General features: G+C 53.4%; 1 protein-coding gene across 4 annotated transcripts; it reads left to right on the top strand.

Moving 5' to 3' along the window:
• Positions 1-676: 676 nt before the first annotated feature.
• Positions 677-18,571, top strand: LGALS9 (galectin 9). Of its 4 annotated transcripts, none has more exons than XM_055401636.2 (11): positions 677-810; positions 6,445-6,536; positions 9,185-9,386; positions 10,245-10,355; positions 11,489-11,584; positions 13,447-13,482; positions 14,143-14,193; positions 14,853-14,894; positions 15,353-15,441; positions 15,540-15,702; positions 17,893-18,571. In XM_055401636.2, exons 1-11 carry the CDS (start codon positions 772-774, stop codon positions 18,037-18,039), a joined length of 1,068 nt encoding a protein of 355 aa, XP_055257611.2. In that variant the 5' UTR covers positions 677-771; the 3' UTR covers positions 18,040-18,571. The 4 variants fall into 4 exon arrangements, with proteins under 4 accessions (XP_055257611.2, XP_088684829.1, XP_055257619.2 ...); XM_088828703.1 differs by having other exon boundaries at positions 15,628-15,702; XM_055401644.2 differs by lacking the exon at positions 11,489-11,584.
• The last annotated feature ends 343 nt before the right edge of the window (positions 18,572-18,914 follow it).

The following is an 18,914-nucleotide window of genomic DNA, read 5'->3' on the forward strand; positions in this document are numbered from 1 at the left end:
AGATGGCTCAGACTGCCACTAATGCGCTGTGTGACCTTGGGGATGACCCTTAGACTCTCTGAGCCTCTGTTACTCTGCCTGGAAAAGTGGTTATAGTCAGACCTTCCCAGGACCACTGCCACCCCATGCACAGGCAGTCCCCATCGGCATGGGCCGTGCCGAGCAGTCCCGCTGTTGTCTGGACATTCATGACACGACCACAACATCAGGGACAGTGTCTTCTAGAAGCTCGCTGTGGTGAGCATGCGGTGAGGATCTCTGAGCCTACATGAACTTCCGGGACCTATTCTGACTTGCTGCTACTGCTGCTAAGTCACTTCAGTCGTGTCCGACTCTGTGTGATCCCATAGACAGAAGCTCACCAGGCTCCCCTGTCCCTGGGATTCTCCAGGCAAGAACACTGGAGTGGGTTGCCATTTCCTTCTCCAATGTGTGAAAGTGAAAAGTGAAAGTGAAGTCGCTCAGTCGTGTCCGACCCTTAGCGACCCCACGGACTGCAGCCTACCAGGCTCCTCCATCCATGGGATTTTCTAGGCAAGAGTACTGGAGTGGCTTGCCATTGCCTTCTCTGACTTAGGGCGGAGCATAGGAGAGAGAGAGGAGAGAGAACACTGGGTGAGGAGCATCCGCTTCTGTCCTCTGCTCTTCGTCTCCACCCATTTCCTCTTGCCCTGGGCTCCTCCCCACTGAATAACTGCCAGATTGCTTTGGTTTCTATTTCTTCATTAAGCCAGCAGGCGAAGTGGCAGTGGCTACAGAGGTGGTGGAGACATGGCCTTTGGTGGTGCCCAGGCTTCCTACATAAACCCAGTGAGTTCCCGGGGCTAAGGGTGGTCCCAGCTGGGGGAGGGGAGGGACAGGTGTCACAGCTCCTGCAGGTGACAGGAGCTTTTGCAGGGGATTGGGGGAGGGGACATCCAAATGAGAACACAAGAAAGGCAGACACTCCAGCTGGCGAGATCCTGATGGAATTTCTGCTCCGAGCTCATCTCATGCCCCTAGCACCACTCAGGGCTGGAGCAGGTGAGCCTCACCAGGATTCAGTGAGCAAAGCTTTACTGAACTTTCTCTGGGTGCCACTCCTGCTCCAGATGCTCAGTGGGGGAAGAAGGGCCTACATCATAACTAGAAAAGAGATTATTAATAATTTGTTTTGCATGAAGGGAGAAGGAGGACTTCTGGGGAGGCTTACCTTGAAGATGGCCTCCCTGGGTTCAGCAATGTACTAGCTGGGTGACCACAAGCATCCCAGGTGGCTCAGAGGTAAAGAGTCCGCCTGCCAGTGCAGGAGATGCGGGTTCCATCCCTGGGTGAGGACAATCTCTTGGAGGAGGAAATGGCAATGCACTCCAGCATTCTTGCCTGGAAAGTCCCATGGACAGAGGAGCCTGGCGGGCTACATTCCAAGGGGACTGCAAACAACTGGACACAACTAAACCACTGAGCAGGCATGCGCATGCAACCTCCAGCAAGTTTCTTTACCTCTCTAGGCCTCAATTTTTGCATCTGTACAATGGGGATAATCCTCAAGTCACCACCCAGGGCTGGGGGAAGAATTAAGTGAGGTAGTCCACTGAGAGAGCTTGAAAGGTGTCTGGCTCGCTGTGGAAGTGTTTAGAATTAACAGGAGTCTGGGGGTGGCAGGGAAGGCCTCCTGAGGAGGTGTCTGCTCCCTGAGGGGTGAGAGAGTAAGGCAGGGCAGGTCAAGGATATCTGAGAAGGACCCTCTGGGGAGTTATGGGGGAGAGGGGGCACTGTGGGGTGCAAGGGCTGCGTCTTGTGCCCTTTGCCTCTTGTGTGGAGCCCCTCTTGCCGGTGGCCTTATTTAAACCCTGTGAAACTTATCATCCCCAGGTCATAAATGGAAAACAGGTTCAGACAGGTGGAGGTCACTTGTCAAATGTCCCCAGATGATAAGTGACCAAGGAAGCAAGTGCCCACAGAGAGAGCCCTGGGTGAGGAGGAAGCAGGCAGGCAGCAGCCCGGGTCTCAGGAGGTTTCCATGCTCCCTGTGTCCTGGGCCTGGTCCTTCAATAGGAGCCTCTCCTGACCTCAGCTTCCTGAAAGGCTGGGCAGGTGGGCTGATGGAGTCCTTCTTGGGGATGGGTGGGGGGACAGCAGGTACTGGGGACTGCTGGACTCCACACTCAAGCCCACCTCTCCAGGGGCCCTACTGAGCCTGCTTGCTCCAGGCAGTGTCCAGTGCCCCTCAGCCCACTTTGAGGGGGGCTCCTGTTGGGGTTGGAGGAAGCTGCCCCCCCAACAGTGGGTGCTTCCATGGTGACCTCGGGGTCAGGACGTGACACCTAGGTTTCCTTCTCCCTCAGATGGGGGACTCGGAGCCCCATCCAGACCCTGACGTTTTATTATTCTGAAGACACATTTTTCCTTTCTAATCCTTGGATTCAAATGCCAAAGATTTGAAATTAGAAGGAAATTCCTTCTATTGACAGCAGGGCCTCGGAGTCTGGACTAGAAAGAGGCTGGTACAGCCACCCAGGGACCAGCAGCACTGTCCACCTCACGTGGCCGCCTGCCCCCAAGTGAACCAGTGACCTCTAGTATCTGGGACCTCACTTTCTCCCAAGTGCAACATGAAGGTCACCCTCCCGGCCAAATGGCTGAGTCAATGCCTCTAGGAAATGCCTCAGGAGCACCCCTATTGCTCGCCCATGCCCGCCTCTGGTCTCATCTGGCCCAGCCCCCAGAGGGCCGGGAGGGCAGCAGCCATCACAGTCAGGACAGGACTCGCTGTTCGGTCCAGGAGGATCAGGGCTTCACTGTGAGAAGCATCCCGGGTCGGGGCTAAAAGCGTGGTGCTGGGATTCAAACGTGTCTCTATCACTGCCCATCTGTGTGACTTCGGTAAAGTTAGGCAAACTTCTTGTTTCTGTTTCCTCATCTGTAAACACGGCACCAATATGACCTGCGTGGTTTTGAGGAAATGGGATAACGAGATAACAAAGACACAGAAGGAAAGCCACCAGAAGGGTAGCAGTGCTGCCCACTGCGGGTGAGCCCCTAGCCAGGTATGGCTGGGTGGCCTCTGTGACACTGGGTCTCCAGAAGGGGACTTCCCACCCCTGGCCTGTAGGGCCTGGTTCCTCTTTCAGGAAGAATATGAAAAGGAAGGAAAAATCCTCGGTCTCCAGGCATGGCCAAGAGCTGAGATGGATCTGTTCGATCCCAGCAGAAGGAGTAAGTTATCCTCCTGCAGACAGCTACCCTTGTCAAGTCTTTCCAGCCAAGGGCTTTCCACTTAGGCTTTCTAGCGTCTCACTATTCTGAGGAGGGAACTGGGGTGCAGACAGGTCATGTGACTTAGTCAACATCAGAGCTGCCAACTTGGGGAGCTGGGAGGCAAGTTCATGCTGTGGGGCCATACATCCAACTTAAAAATCTTTCCTCTGAGTCCTCTAGGAGGTGCTGCTGTTTCTTGCTAAGGTCACAGACACACAACACACACATGCATGGAGTGGTCCTTGGCCAGCCAGGCTTAAAGCAATACAAGTTTATTCTGTTACAGTTCTGAGGTCAAAATCTAAAATCAAAGTGTCAGGAAGGCTGTTCTCTTCTGGAGGCTTCAGGGGAGAATGTTTCCTTGCCTTTCCCAGTTTCCAGAGGCTGCCCGCTTGCCTTGGCTTGTGGTCCCTTCCTCCTTCTTTAAAGCCAGGAGCTTCTTGCTTCTGTTGTCACATCTACTTCTGACCCTCCTCTTCTGCCTCCCTCTTTGAGGACCCTGTGACTACATTGGGCCCATGCAGATAATCTCCAATAACCTCTCTCAAGACCCTTAACCTAATCACATCTGCAAAACCCCCTTTGCTGTATAAAGTAGTATATTCACAATTTCCAGGAATTAGCATGTAGACATTTTTGGTAGGGTAGAGGGGAAGGTGGTAATTATTCAGTCCACCCTACCTCCTTGGAGTCAACCAATATTAATGGTTTGTTTGAATCATTCCGGAAATGTTTTTACATAATTCTTTATTTATAATTAGTAAATCTATGTATATAGCCTCCCCCACCCATTTTTAAAATAATCCATGTGGCATCATTCCATATCAATTCTCAAAGAGTTCCCTTCTTCCTCTTCTTTTCTTACTAAGTCTCCATAAAGTCCATTGTATGGAAATACCTAATTAATTTCACTATTTTCTTCCTGGTGGACTTTTAGACTTGCTTCTGATTCTTAACAATTATAATGCAGCTATGAATAATCTTGTCTTTAGGACTATACTCAATTTGAAATAATTTTGTATTTCAGAATTTGAGGATGCCATTTAAGACATTAAAATCTCACAAAGCTTTTTGGGGGAATCATTTCCTAAGATTCTTTACTGTCTGAGCCAGGGCTTCCTTGGTGGCTCAGACGTTAAAGAATCTGCCTGCCATGCAGGAGACTTAGGTTCAATCCCTGGGTCGGAAAGATCCCCTGGAGAAGGGAATGGCAACCCACTCCAGTATTCTTGCGTGGAGAATCCTATGGACAGAGGAGCCTGGCACTATAGTCCATGGGGTCGAAAAAGTTGGACATGACTGAGCAACTCACACACACACACACATACACATTTCCTAAGATTAACTGTACTGCCCACCCCCATGACCCACACGGGGCTTCCTCCATCCTGTCTTCCTTCTGTGCCCCGAGGGCCTCACCCCATCACACTGCTTTCAGTTCTGTACACCTTCATGAGGATATGCTTGAGGGAGGCGCCCATGCTGCCAGAAGGATGTATTTTAAGCCTTGTCTTTCATGATGGTATGAAAGGCTCTTAAGAGGCTTCAACAAACATATAAGGGGATTCTTCTTCAGGAAAGTCCGCCATGCTGGTCACCCTCACCGTGTCAGGCTGATTCTACTCCAAAATCACTGACATGGGCCGACAACAGAAAGAACCCAGAGCTGCTGAGACATTGTCATTTGCTTAAGGTCACCAAAGTATTGAATGGCAGAGTTCAGACCTGACCTGGGGGCCACAAAAGACACCTCTGCCCAAGGTCCATGGAGAGCACAGCCTGTCTGAATGGGCTCCTGGCATCACTGGTTATCTCCCAGGGCCAGCTGTGCACACCGGGCTCGGAGGGGCTTCCCTGGATTCTGAGTGGTTGTACGACTCAAGGACACAGGGTAGGCCTGAATTGGGCTTGGGGGTGTTTCTTTGTTTGGCCTGCACAGTGTTTACTTTAATTTGCTGCCAAAGAAAATGTATAATGCGGAGAGAACAGTATCATAAACAACACACACCCATCCCTCAGTTTCAACTCTTGACCTACCTGCTTCACCTCTATCCAACCCTCCTTCCCTTTCCACCCCTGGATTATTTTGAAGCAAATCTAGATATATCATCTCATTGCAAACATTCATTATGTGTTCCTATCACAAAGAAACTCTTCTACAATCCTTTTTTAAAGGATTTTTGCCCCAGAAAGTAGAAAGCTTTACAGAGAAAAAAAATCCAGGTTTCTGTCCTCTCCTAATAAGTTGGAAGCTTTGTCCACACTGGATTACAGCTGCGTGGACACTGCTCTTTAGATAAGGAAGATGATGCCTACTTTGCTGCAGTCCCCACCACTCCCAACTGCACCCTACCTGGCCAGCTCAAATATGTAAATCACCTGCCTCATTTCTGTCAGCATTGCATGTGTGTCTGTGTGTGTGTGTGAGTTTTTTCCTTCTTTCTTTTTTAAAAATAGCTTCTATATTTTTATTTTCTTGGAGTATAGTTGATTAACTGCTATGTTTGTTTCAGGCGTACAGCAAAGTGATTCGTTATACATACATATGTATCTATTCTTTTTCAAATTCATTTCCCGTTTAGGCTGCTCCATATCACTGAGCAGAGTTACCTGTGCTATACAGTAGGTCTTTGTTGATTATCCATTTTAAATAAGCATTTGATTTTTGTAGGGAATTGACTTAAAAGAGAAGGTAGACAAGACTTCAACAGCTTGAAAAAAGTGAAAATTGACTAGGAGATAGTACAGGGTGTAAGGCAGTTTGTAGAACCCCATTAGGCATTTGGAAGGAAGCTTCGAAAGTTGAGATGTAATTAATTTAGGAATTTTGCTCAGAGACCAAGGTGGAAGCGGTGGGGGGGCGGGTAGAGAGACAACCTGCTACACAATGGAATCTTCCACAGACTTTCTCATTAAATCATGAATCTCACCCCAAAGGTGGGGTTTATCCCTATGTCACAAATGAGGGAACTGAGGCAAAGAGAAGTTAAGTAAGTTTCCCAAGGCCACTCAGGTAACGAGAAGTAGAACCAGGATTCGACCCTGGAGGATGCCTGGCTCTAAAACGAAGCCTCTTCACCAGAACCATGGATCCTTTGTTTGTTTTATTAAAATCTTTTTATGTCTGCACTGGGCTGTGTGCAGGCTTTCTCTAGTGTGGAGAGAAGGAAGCAGGAGACACTGACCGCCATCTCCTCCCCGCAGGTTGTCCCCTTCACTGGGATGATCGAAGGGGGTCTCCAGGATGGACACAAGATCACCATCATTGGGACCGTTCTTCCCTCAGGCGGGAACAGGTACCGGGAAGTGTCTCTCTCAGCTTCACCCCTGAGTGAACCACGGTGCTGTCAGCTCAGGAGGGTCCACCCAGCCTCTTCCAAGTGTCCACACCTGGCTCAGGGGGTGGGAAGGGCCCATCAATGTACAAGACCCCGGCCACCTGCACGTAGCATCCAGGGCACCATTAAGCAGACTCCCCAGAGATGGGGGGATAGAGGCTCACAGTCTAGGGAGGGAAGCAGGCCAGTCCAGAGGCGGAGTTCTGGGACTGAACCTCGTACACGACGACCCGGAGCTGCAGATCCGTCAACTCCCTCCATTTCCTACAGTCACCTGCATCTACTTCAGACCCTCATGTGGGCTGACGTGGAATGATTTAAACTTGCCTTCAAGGTTGCAGTTTGGTCTGTTTCAGTTTCAAGGTCTTTGCTGCTAAAGTCAATTCAAAATATAAATATCTCAGCTCTGTTTCCCATCCCCTTCCTTCCTGAGGTGGGCTGTCTGGGAACACAGAAGAGCTTGCACATATTCTCAGAGGCGGGAGGGTCATCAGTGGCTCAGGCAGCCCTGACTGACCCCTGCCGAGGGCCAGATGACCCAGAGGCCTACAACATGTTCCTGTGTGGGTGGGGTCCGGGTGGGCTGCAGCCTGAGATCCACAGTGTACACTGAGGCCCCTCTGGACACATGACTTCTCTCAGAAGCCTCTAGATGACTTCCTCTGTCACTGCCTCCCCTGCCAGGTGACACAGTCACACTGACCATGTGACTCTGGGAGCCCGCAGTGCCCCCAGGGGACTCGGAGGGACGTGAGGCGCCCGGTTTCCCAGAAACCGTCCCAGCAGGGGAATCGGGGACCTTCTCTCCGAACTCCCATTCCTCTCTCTCCCCTTCCCTGTGCCAGCCCTTCCTCCCAGCACAGGAGCACTTTCTACTCCCACATAGACCTGTCTCTACCTCTGAGGGTCCCCCTTCCGATGGGAGCTGCTGTTCTCTCCTTCCCTGGGGCAGAATTTTCAAAGGAACACAGCCATGAAGCTGGAGGATGGCAAAGGGAAAATTACACCCCGATATTTCAGAAACACTATTCTTCACTTTAAGGGGAACAGGGACTTTGATTTTCTCACTCTAGAACCACTTGGAACATCCTTTGCTTTTGGTGTTCCCGGAGGGAGCATCTAGGGCTCAGGTCCCAGCCAGTTCTGTTGGTCTTGCTGGCTGAGAGCTCACCAAGCACCTTAGTGTTGAGGACAACATCCCAAACTCACCCTTGTAACTGATAAAGCAATGGGTTCTCAGGGTTTCCCTGGAGGGCAGGTGGGCACCACTCCACACTCCCACTGCAGCGGCAAGGGTTCCATCTTTAGTTGAGGAACTAAGATCCTGCAGGCCATGCTGCACAGTCCAAACAAACAAAAAACCAAAAATGGGCCCTGCAGATAGAATGTCCACTGAGGGCCACCCACGGGTGTGTTGCAACGCCTGGCTCCTTGGGGATGACACAGGAGCAAGGCCTGCTCTCTGACTGCTGTGTCTTAGCTGGGGAGACCAGAGTGACTCTGAGAAGCAGGCTGTGAACTGCACTGGTTCTGAGTTCAGGCAAGGTGGTGGGACAGAATTCCTGCTGGATGACCTCAGATCAGAACTTGGTTTGGGGACATGCAGGAGTTCCATCCGGGAAAAGTCAGAAAAAACATTGATTGCACCCCCTTCACGAGTCAGGCCCCTTAGAAGCTCCTTTTTCTTTTTTTAGCCCTCACCTTAGAGTCATGGCTGTCGCTGTACCCACAGAAAGTTGGGAAGGTGAGGAGAGATGGGAACAAGGAATCACTTACTTGGCATCTTCAGACTGCCTTGGTCATCACCCCCGAAGGAAGGCGGTCACCCCCTGCCACACTACCCCCCAGAGTAGTGTGGTCTTGGTCATTGCAAACGACAAACAGGGCAGAGCTAGGGTCAGGGTCCAGGCCTGCTGACCTCACTGGGGGCAGGTGGACACACAACAGCCTCCACTGAGGGACAGACACACACAGAGGTCCCCACGCCCGAAGAGCTAGGGTTTATTCTCTGTCTCCCCTTTAGACACCCTCTCTGCAGGTGTCCCACCAGTGTCCGCTTGTCCGCTTCAGTCCCAGCTTAATGGACGTGGGCAGGCCTTGGCAACCACTTGCTCCAAAATGCTCTCACTTCCAGGCACATTTTTCGAGTTCCAACTTGGATACAAATTTCTTTACTCATAGAAATTCACACTGTAAGGGCAAAATGTGGTAACTGAACAAAAACACATCAGTGCAAACTGGAAAAGACTCTGATGCTGGGAGGGGTTGGGGGCAGGAGGAGACGGGGACGGCGGAGAATGAGATGGCTGGATGGCATCACCGACTCGATGGACATGAGTTTGAGTGAACTCCGGGAGTTGGTGATGGACAGGGAGGCCTGGTGTGCTGTGATTCATGGGGTCACGGAGAGTCGGACACGACTGAGCGCCTGAACTGAACTGAGGTGAACAAAACAGACAGCAACAGACTAGGGATGGGTACCAACCAGCCATGCAGGCCGTATGCAGATTCCCAGATGGATGTCAGTCGAAAGTTTGAGAACTTCCTGTTCCCACCCTTGGGGGTAAACCAGGACACCAAGCACTGCCTGATTTCCCTCCATCTAGGTTTGCCGTGAACCTTCAGACCGGCTACAATGACAATGACATTGCCTTCCACTTCAATCCTCGGTTTGAAGAGGGTGGCTATGTGGTCTGCAACACTAAGCAGAGAGGAAGCTGGGGGCCGGAGGAGAGGAAGATGCAGATGCCCTTCCAGAGGGGGAGTTCGTTTGAGCTCTGCTTCCAGGTACAGAGCTCGGAGTTCAAGGTGAGCAGGAACTCTCCTCCCGTCCCTTCAGCTGCCTGTCCCCGTCTTGATCAGGCGCCATGTATGGTCTTAACATAGTCACGTGAACAACGCCTTTGTACAGAGAAGAGGATCGTTTCCTTGTAAGGCTGCAGTCCCCTTACACACCTTCACCTGCATTTACAAGTGCATCTGTTGCCTCTTTTACTCCAGATATAAGCACTAGAGACGTCACCATGGTGCTTTTTGGCCTCCTGGTGTCTTTATAGTCCAAGTTATTTCCATTCCTCTGTGTAGCCCTTCTTCCACTCCAGGTGCCCAGGAACACTTCTTTTCCGGTTACCTTGTTGCTGCCTTTATCCAGGTGTTATTAATGACTTGGTTTTGCAGGACATTGCACATTGCTTTTGCAAGCCGAGCAGTGTCTCTGGGCTTGGGGAGAAGGAGGGGGCGGGGTGAGTCCCTCTGTGTCTGTGCTTCTCTGTGTGGACACGAAGGTCGCCGCGCCCTTGTCATGAAGCCTGATGTCACCTCTCCTCTGCTCCCCACCAGTATTTGTACGTATATTTCAGTGTGCATATTTCATAATACCCCAGGTGAGCTATGATTAGAAAGACAAACCTACTGCAATAAACAACCAACCAAAAGAATGAAAAAGCAATGACTAGAGCCAGACAGAGATAGTGTGTGGATGCCCTTTGGGTCCCAAACATGTTCCTGTGACTGGCACATCTCTGAAGGCTGATGCCCGGATCTATAGGGAATACATGTGGAAACCAGAAGCAGGTCTAAACTTCGAGAAGCAGGGGTCCCAGGGGCTCGGGTGTGCTCCCACCTGGCTGGGGTCCCCCTCCCTGGCACGTGCGCATGTCTCGGCAGGTGATAGTGAACGGCAACCTCTTCATGCAGTACACCCACCGCGTGCCCTTCCACCGCGCCAATGCCATCTGCATCACGGGCATCGTGCGGCTGTCCGCTGTCAGCTTCCAGGTCAGACTGTCCACCCGGCGCTCGTCCCCAGGGGAGGGTGCGGGGCCCAGTTCTCTGGGCCTGGGCCCTGCTGTGTGGACCCAAGTGCCAGCCAGCCTCCTGTCCAGGGACTCTGGGGACGCGCCCCCGGCTCCCTCCTCCTCCTCCTCGAGTCGCTGCCTCTGTCTGGGACACCCGCTCAGTCTTCTGGATGCAAATGCTACCTGGGCTCTGCTTCTCTCTATCCCCACTCTGCTCAGGAGGCTGTGTGGTGGTGGAAAGAACCCGGGCTTGGGAATCAAACTGAATCCAGCTCAAATCCCCAGCTCTGCTGTTCTCATCAGTTGGGGGATCTTAGACAAGTGACTTCATCTCTCCCAGCCTGTTTCCTCAGCTGTGGAATGAGCAGGGTCTGCTGCCCCACGGGTCGCTGTGTCAGCTCAATGAGGTCACTCCCATTGAGGGCACAGATTAGCCTGCTGGGCCACTCCCAGGCCTATTTGAGCTCTGCCTTTTAAGATTTTTAACATGTAACCAACATCTAAAAGGTCAGGGGCAGTTTTACTAGATGAAAGAGTTCTGGAGTTGGATGGTGGGGATGGTGGCACAGCTGTGGAAGTCAACCTAACACCACTGACCCGCACGCTTTAAAGCAGTTAAGATGGTCTGTTCTGTGGGATGTGCCTTCTGCCACAGCGTAGCAGAAGAAAGGTCGGGTAACAGCACATGGAAAGCTGGGTTTCTGTTTTTTTGTGTGAAAACTGGGAAGACAGGTATGGTGGGCCCACACTCTGAGGGCCTCAGGCTGCTGATCGGGAGCCACGTTGGTATCGGCACCTTGAGATGGGAAAGGCACACAGCAGCCCTTAACAGATACAGGGTCCTCTCCTTTGGTCCTCATCTCTCATATTCCTTCCCTCCTTAACTCTCTCCCATGGGCTGGAGGAGAGAAAGGCAGAGACAGATGGAGGTGGAGAGAGCCCTGGCCAGCCTGCTGTCGCTCACTGCAGCCCAGCCTTCCCTCTGCCTCTCCTGCGCATCCCTGGCTCTCCCACCTGTCTGGTTCTCTCCTCCCTGCCTGGCCCCTGCTTTTCCACTCTTCCTTGGCTCCATTAACGCTTCTCTTCACCCCACGGCGCCTTTTGTTTTAACAGAACATCCACGCAGCTCCCAAGCAGCCTGCCTGCTTCAAGGTGCAGTTCTCCCCGGCTGCCTGTTTCCCACCCAAGCCCAGGGGGCGCAAACCAAAAGTGAGTTTAACAGAGGCCTGGGGAGGCTGAGCCATCAGCACGAAGGACAGAGTGTCTGAGAGGCTGGTCTAGTCAGCAGACCAGCCAGGGTCTCCAGGCCCCGTTATACCCAAAGGTTCATCCACACACTCCAGCCCAGAGCTGGGGACCTGGGAGCTGTCCTCAGCTCTTCCTTCCATCATTATCTCTCCAGGGCACCAGCGCCTCTCCTCCCAAAGCCACTGGCTTGGTCCAGGCCATCAGCCCCCTCACCACCCCGCCCGTGGCCTGCTTCTCCACCCCACCCAACCACCCACCACCACTGTTTGTTCCCACGCACAAATCCGATTGCATCTTCCTCCTGCTTTGAAGTCCTAAAGGCCCCAAGTCCTTCTAGAGAAAGCCCAGATTCCCCAGCAGAATATGCAGAATCCTCCCCAGGCTTGCCCCAGCCTCCCTCCAGCCTCACCCATGAAGCTCACGCGGCCTCCACGACTCACGAGGGGCAGTCTCGGGCCACCACGCTTTCCGTACGTGCTACCCCTGTGCTGAAAGCATGCTCTGTCACTCACCCCCAGTCAACCCTGAATGGCCCTTCAAAGCTCTCCTTAAGTGTGGCTCCTGTGGAGCACCGCCCCTGATTGGTGGATCACTGGATGCCCCTGCATCCCTACAGACTCGATATCTCTGTGCTACGTCAGTCATCACGTCCTGCTACAATTCTGCTTATGTATGTCTCTCCATCACTCCCCTCCCCTGCTTCCCTACATCCACCAGGCCCTCTGTGGGCTCGGGTTGTAGCTGGTTCATTCATGTATCCCCAGCATTTTGCACAGCGCCTGGCATGCATCAGGGACTCAGTTAATGAATGTGGAATAGGTTTGCAAGAGGAACAGTCTGATGGGTGAAGGCAGGGTCCCGGACAGGAAGGGGAGCAGGACCTGCCCTTTTCTCAGCCACTTAAGCAGTGAGGACTGAGGGGAGGGGGGGTCTCTCTACCTAGCCCTTCCCATGCCCATCACGGTGCAGTCAGGGCACCTGCTCCCTGCTGTGTGGACCCAGGACTGGTAGAGCTCCAGAGAGCCTTTGCAGGGCAGCCGGACTCTGGCCCTGGCCTGGGGAGGACGGGGCGTGATGGATACTATCAGAAGAACTGGGTACCATTTTGGATTTTACCTCTTGTTATCTGGGTGAGTTTGGACAAGTTGCCTAATTTTTCTGAGAACTGGTTGCCTCACCAGCAAAACAGGAGGTAAGGATGCCTCTCTCATTTGTAAAGCCTTGAAGCCAGAGCCTGCTACACAACAGATCTCCAGCCAATGTTAGTGTTCACCTTATGGGTGAACTAGGGCACTGGGAATAATGGTTTTGTCTCAGGGAACTAAGGGAAGTGAAATGGTCTGTATCAGATATGTCCTCCTCTCCTTTCGAGGGCTTTGCTTGTGGCTCAGATGATAAAGAATCTGCCTGCAATGCAGGAGACTCAGGTTCAATCCCTGGGTTAGGAGGATCCCCTGGAGAAGGGAATTGCAACCTGCTCCAGTATTCTTGCCTGGAGAATCCCATGGAAAGAAGAACCTGGAGGGCTACTGTCCATGAGGCCACAAAGAATCAGACACGACTGAGTGACTAACATTTTCACTTTCCCCTTCTGAAGGAGCCAGTGGGAAAGTTCCCCCTCCTCCACTTCCACCCCCTTCCCGATACTGTTGCATAACCACAGTGTATCCTGAGGGGGATGGGTGAGAATCTGAGTGCCCAGAAGGCTCAAGAAGGCTTGCTTGGCAGCAGGAAGGAGGCATTTCTTACCACAGCTCTTGCTGCCATCTTACCCTCACATGGCACCAATGTTAACCGCCATTTTCGTTTCTCACCCACTTCAGCCTCCAGGGATCTGGCCAGCCAACTCGGCTCCCATTGTAAGTCTCTTGCTCTCTCTTTAGAAGCTTTTCACTTTGTTTCTTCCTGTGGGTTAAAAGAGAGCTTCCCCGGTGGCTCAGAAGGTAAAGAATCTGCCTGCAATGCAGGAGACCCAGGTTCAGTCCCTGGGTGCTAGGTTAAAAGGAGGAAGCAGAGCCAGACACGGGGTTTCTCCCATTGGAAGGTGGGGCCACCCAGGCCAGACCCCTGGACCATCTGCCTGGCTGTGTGGTAACAGTGGGAGGGTTTGGGGTGGGGGGTGGCCGGCTGGCCCTGATGAATTGGGAAACAGCCCCGAGGGCCACTGGTTGGCTCAGGCCCCTGAGAGTCTGTGGGCAGCCACAGGACGCCAAGACCCCGCTTCCACTTCTTCCTTCTGCAAAGTGAGGCTATGCTGGAGGGATTCCCCTAAGAAAGACAGGCCACACGCCACAAATGCAGCCATATTTCTTCTCAGAAGAAACCTTTGCCCCTATCTCACCCCCTTAAGAGAAGAAATATCTCTACCCACCAATTTGGAGGTAACTTCTGGCTGGTTGCAAGCTCAAGATGAAACTCTCCTCAGAGGAGAGAGTTAAGTGTTAAGTGCCACCTCTGGGGGCAGGTGGTGGTCTTCGCACAGGTGAGAGCTGGTTAAAAACATGGTTTCTTCCTTACAGACTCAGACCGTCGTCCACACCATACACAGCACCCCTGGACAAATGTTCCCTGTAAGTCTGAACACTTTGGTCAGCTCACAGCCCCACTACTTGCCCCTTTACCAAAGGCTGAATTCTCTAGGTCCGGGGTCAGGAAGAAAGCAATTTAGCAAGGAGGGTGGGGACATTTGGGGCTGAGGCCCTTCGCTCAGGGAACACGCACACCACCCTTAGAGACAGTAGAGGTTCTGGATCAGGCTGGATTTACCCAGGGCGCAAGAAATAGATCCTCTAGGAGCTGGCAGGAAAACTGGTCCTTCTGTCACTGGGGTGGGGGTGGGGGGTGGGAGTGGCGCACAGTGCTCCCAGTAGCTGGATATGAGACCCTGCATCCAGAAGACGAGTCCCTGGGATGTGTGTCACTGCTGATCAGGGACGCAGGCTGCTTCTCAGCCTCCTGCCGGGACACGCACACAGGGACCTGGAGTCAGCGGGGCTGTCCTTGGAGGGCCTGAGGGGCAGGTGACCATGATGGGATCCAGTAACACGACAGGAAGTCCCACCAAGGCTGACATGGGGAGGAAGGTGGCTGGGAGAACCCAAAGGCTGAAACCTTTACTGCTTCAGGCTCCTATTGGAGCATCCGCTCTGGAACGTGCGGTCTCAGGGGAGTGTGCGCATACGCGAGCGTGCGCACTGCCACCCTGATGGTCTCCATCTCATTGCGACAGAATCCCGTGATCCCACCCACGGTGTATCCCAACCCGGTTTACGTAAGTGGTTCCTCGGGGAGGAGGGGAGGTCTGGTGTGCAGGGTTAGGGGGAGGGGGAGAGGTCAGCTTTCAAAATTAAAAGCAGTGCCTTAGCAAACGGAAGTTCTGGAAACTTCCGAGTAACTTAGAAGACTCTCAAAAGGAGCTTTCACCCTTAAAATCGCCCCTTCACCCTGAACATGTCATACAGCCTCCTCTTCTCAGCCTAAGCAACTTTTGCGTCCAACCAAAGCCCTTTTCTGAAGGTAAATGTCCATTAATTTGAGGAAGGCTGGAAAGGTTTTCTTTGCCGTTTACTGAGCCAAGTAAAGATACCACGGAGTTCTTTCTTGAAGATACTCACAGACACAGCAAACTGTGGGCTGACAGTCCAGATACATAGAAATTGGCACAAAGGTCCCCCGAGGGTGGCGGCTGCTCTGGCCGCTGCCGGCTGACCTGCCCACCCCCTCCCACAGCCGCTGCCTTTCTTCACCTCCATCCCGGGTGGGCTGTGCCCCTCCAGGAGCATCCTGGTGTCGGGCACCATCCTGCCCAGCGCTCAGAGGTAAGCCAGGGCTCCCGGGGAGAAGAGACACCCCAAGGTCATTCTGGCTACCCCCCTGCCTCGGTGCAGAGAGTCCATGGGAGTGGCCCTCCCCCCAGGTTCTACATCAACCTGCGCTCAGGGAGTGACATCGCCTTCCACCTGAACCCCCGCTTCGACGAGAATGCTGTGGTCCGCAACACGCAGATCAATGGCTCCTGGGGGTCTGAGGAGCGAAGCCTGCCACGGGGGATGCCCTTCTTCCGAGGCCAGAGCTTCTCGGTAAGATGTCGGCCACCTGGAGCTCGAATGGGCTCTCAAGGGGCAAATGGAGGAGCGGGTGGAGGGCATCTGGGGGCACGTTGATCGAGACAAGAGTTGATGCCTCTAGCGTGAGGCCTGGCCTCAGAAGAAGAGAAAGTGTTCTCCAAATGACTGCCATTATCATTTTACTGTTACTGTCCTGCATAAGGCAGGGGGCAGGAACGATTGGCTGTTACAGATAAGGAAACTAATTCCTAAGTGTAGGCTACTTGCTCAGGTCACACAGCCAGTCAGGGCGGGATGGGACTTGAGAACGAGGTGTCATTCACTCTCCCACTGGCTCACTCATTCAGCAGTCATCTATCAGCTGTTTCGTCCAGGCCCACTTTGAGCAGGAAGTACCCCAGATGCTGGGGGGACATATATGATGCCAGCAGTTTAGGTCCTGACCCCACGGAGTTTACAGTCGAGGTGGGAGGAGGAAGAAGGAAATGATGGACAGATCACCGTGGAATAGCAATGGGTACCACGCGGAAAGCAGAGTAGGATCAGGAACAAGTGAGCCCCAGGGTCACGCGGCCTTAGGTGGGGGCAGATCTCAGAGGAGGCCACAGTGCCTGTGGGACCTCAGTGGTGGGACGAGCCCAGCTTGCAAAGATTTAGGAGCAGCAGAGGGACGGGTCACAGGCACGGCCTGTCTCGGAAGCAGGGAGGACAGGGAGGTGGTGGGGGGTGTGTGGGAATTCTGGAGGCTGGGGTGACACAGAGCTAGATTCTCAACCCTGACTACACACTCAGACCACCTGCGAGCTTGAAAAGGAAAAATCAATGCCTGGCCCCACCCCAGGCCCATGAGGAGGTGAGCCTGGGCACCTGTATTTTTTTTAATTTTTAAATTTACTTTTGGGTGCACTGGGTCCTCATTGCTGTGCGTGGGCTTTCTCTGGTTGTGGCAAGTCGGGTCTGCTCTCTAGTTGCAATGCATGGGCTTCTCGTTGCAATGGCTTCTCTTGTTGCAGCTTGTGGGCTCAGGAGTTCTGGCATCTGGGCTTAGTTGCTCCATAACGTATGGAATCTTCCCAGACCAGGGACCAGACTGGGTCCTCTGCTTTGGCAGGCAGATTCTTAACCTCTGGACCACCAGGGAAGTCCCATCTGTGCTTTGAAATATGCCCTAATACTCCTCTCCCAGAGTTGAAAATGACCAAGAGGGCCTTTGGGGCCACAGCAAAGGAGTTTGGATTTTAGTACCAGGTGTTGGTGTGTTTCAAGCCAGAGAGCAGTACACTTTGATGGCTGTGTGACCTTAAGGAAGTGACTTAACTGCTCTGTGCTTCAATTTCCTTATCTAAAATATGGGACTACAAGTAACACCGATCTCGTGGAGCAGCAAGAAGGAAATGAGATCGTGTTCGTGACGTGCTTAGGACAGTGCATGGTGTGCAGGGACCACTCTGCTGGTGTTAGTGTGTGGTGGGCGCGATGACAGTTTAACAGAAGTGCTGCTGCTGCCTCTGGAGGATGTTGGGAAGGAAGAGGCAAGTTAAGGGGCTGCCACAGCAGCAGCACTGATCACACCTGTGTGCTGGGTCCTAGGGGTATGGACGACATAGGCCAGGCCTAAGGGGGCATCTGACTTGGCTCGATGGAGGGGGTCAGGAGGTGGGGAGTTTCCCCGATAGCTCAGCAAGTAAAGCATCTGCCTGCCAGTGCAGGAGACATGGGTTCAATCCCTGGGTTGGGAAGATTCCCCTGGAGAAGGAAATGGCAACCCACTCCAGTAGTCTTGTCTGGAGAATCCCATGGACTGAGTAGCCTGGAGGGCTAAAGTCCAAAGGGTCGTAAAAAATCGGACACGACTGAGCGACTGTGAATGCACAGGAGGAGTGGCAAGGCTGGTTGGAGGGAGGAGGGCGAATCCTGAAGAGCGGTTAGCACTGATCCCTGTGGACCAAGTGTGCAGAGCAAGGAGCAGTGACATTCTGGGTTGGGAGTGCGAGGCGGGAAACGGAATATGTAAAAGGTGCTGGGAAGGAGAGCGCGAGGCATGTTGGGGCACGAGTGAGTCCTTCCGTGTGGCTCAAACGCAGGTGTGGGTCTTGCTTGACTGAAGTTTGGGGAAGTTGGGAAGGAGGGAGGGAGACGAGCCTGCCTTCCGCTTGAGGACGGCCCAGGTGGGGTACAAATGCCGGGGGCCTGTCTGTCCAGGTGTGGATCGTGTGTGAAGGCCACTGCTTCAAGGTGGCCGTGGATGGTCAGCACCTGTTTGAATACTGCCACCGCCTGAAGAACCTGTCTGCCATCAGCAACCTGGAGGTGGGGGGCGACATCCAGCTGACCCACGTGCAGACATAGACCAGCCCTGCCCTGTGTTGCCGTCTGGATCTGCTCACCGCCATCTTCCCTGCCTCGGCCCCAGCCCCAGCCCTTCCCAGGCCGCCCAGGATCTGGGGGCCTTGCTGGAGAGACCACAGCCTTGGCTGACTCTGCTCCTGACTGCAGCCAGCACGGAGCGGAGAGGGCAGCTGGCCAGGACTGGGCAGCACCCAGATCGTACAGAAGACGGGTGGTCCACAGGCGGAAGGCCCTGTTCAGTTCCTGAAGCAGAAGGGGAGGGTCCTGGCCTTCCCAGGCTCCAGGCCTGCAGCCCCACCTGCCTCGAAACCGCATTCTTGTCCCCCATTCAAGTTCACCTAGTCAGAGTGCCAGCTGTCACTCCGCGTGGGAAGCCGTATCCTCAACCCTCCCCTTTCTCCAACTTTGACCCTCTCCCCGCTCTGTTAAATCTACCCTGCTGACACCCCTCTGGCCCCCCCTTCTCGGCAGGGGATTGTCCCTTTTCCCAGTGTCCTTCAAATAAAGAAAAAGACTTGTTGGTACACGCGCATGGGATAGTTGTGGTTTATTAAATGAATCTTGAGACTGTTTTGTTGTCTGCGGAATTGGGAGGATCCTGGCTGAGGGAACGGGGAGGAGAGATCACTGGCTTACTTTGATCAGGGGGCTTCCTGACATTGGAGCCTGCTTCTAGCGGGTCCGCACCAACCCCACAAGGGTGTGGGAGAAAGCTCAGGCCCCCTCTGGACGGGAACCTTTGCTGGAAGCTTGGTGACAGAGGTGAACCCCAGAAAACCAATGGCTCCATGCTTCTGAAATGAGCCAAGGGCTGGGCCAGGTGGCCACACGGCAGGGCCAGTTCAGCAGAACCCTGGGTCCCGGTGGGAGGAGGG

This window comes from Moschus berezovskii, chromosome 20 (assembly GCF_049115385.1).
Source record: "Moschus berezovskii isolate FMDL1 chromosome 20, NW_MosBer_1.0, whole genome shotgun sequence".
Taxonomy (NCBI): domain Eukaryota; kingdom Metazoa; phylum Chordata; class Mammalia; order Artiodactyla; family Moschidae; genus Moschus; species Moschus berezovskii.

Coding starts and splice junctions, on each gene's coding strand:
- LGALS9 (XM_055401636.2), top strand. CDS start 772: ATGGCCTTTGGTGGTGCCCAGGCTTCCTACATAAACCCA. Junction 9,387..10,244: donor TACAGAGCTCGGAGTTCAAG/GTGAGCAGGAAC, acceptor ATGTCTCGGCAG/GTGATAGTGAACGGCAACCT. Junction 14,194..14,852: donor CCCCTGGACAAATGTTCCCT/GTAAGTCTGAAC, acceptor TCATTGCGACAG/AATCCCGTGATCCCACCCAC.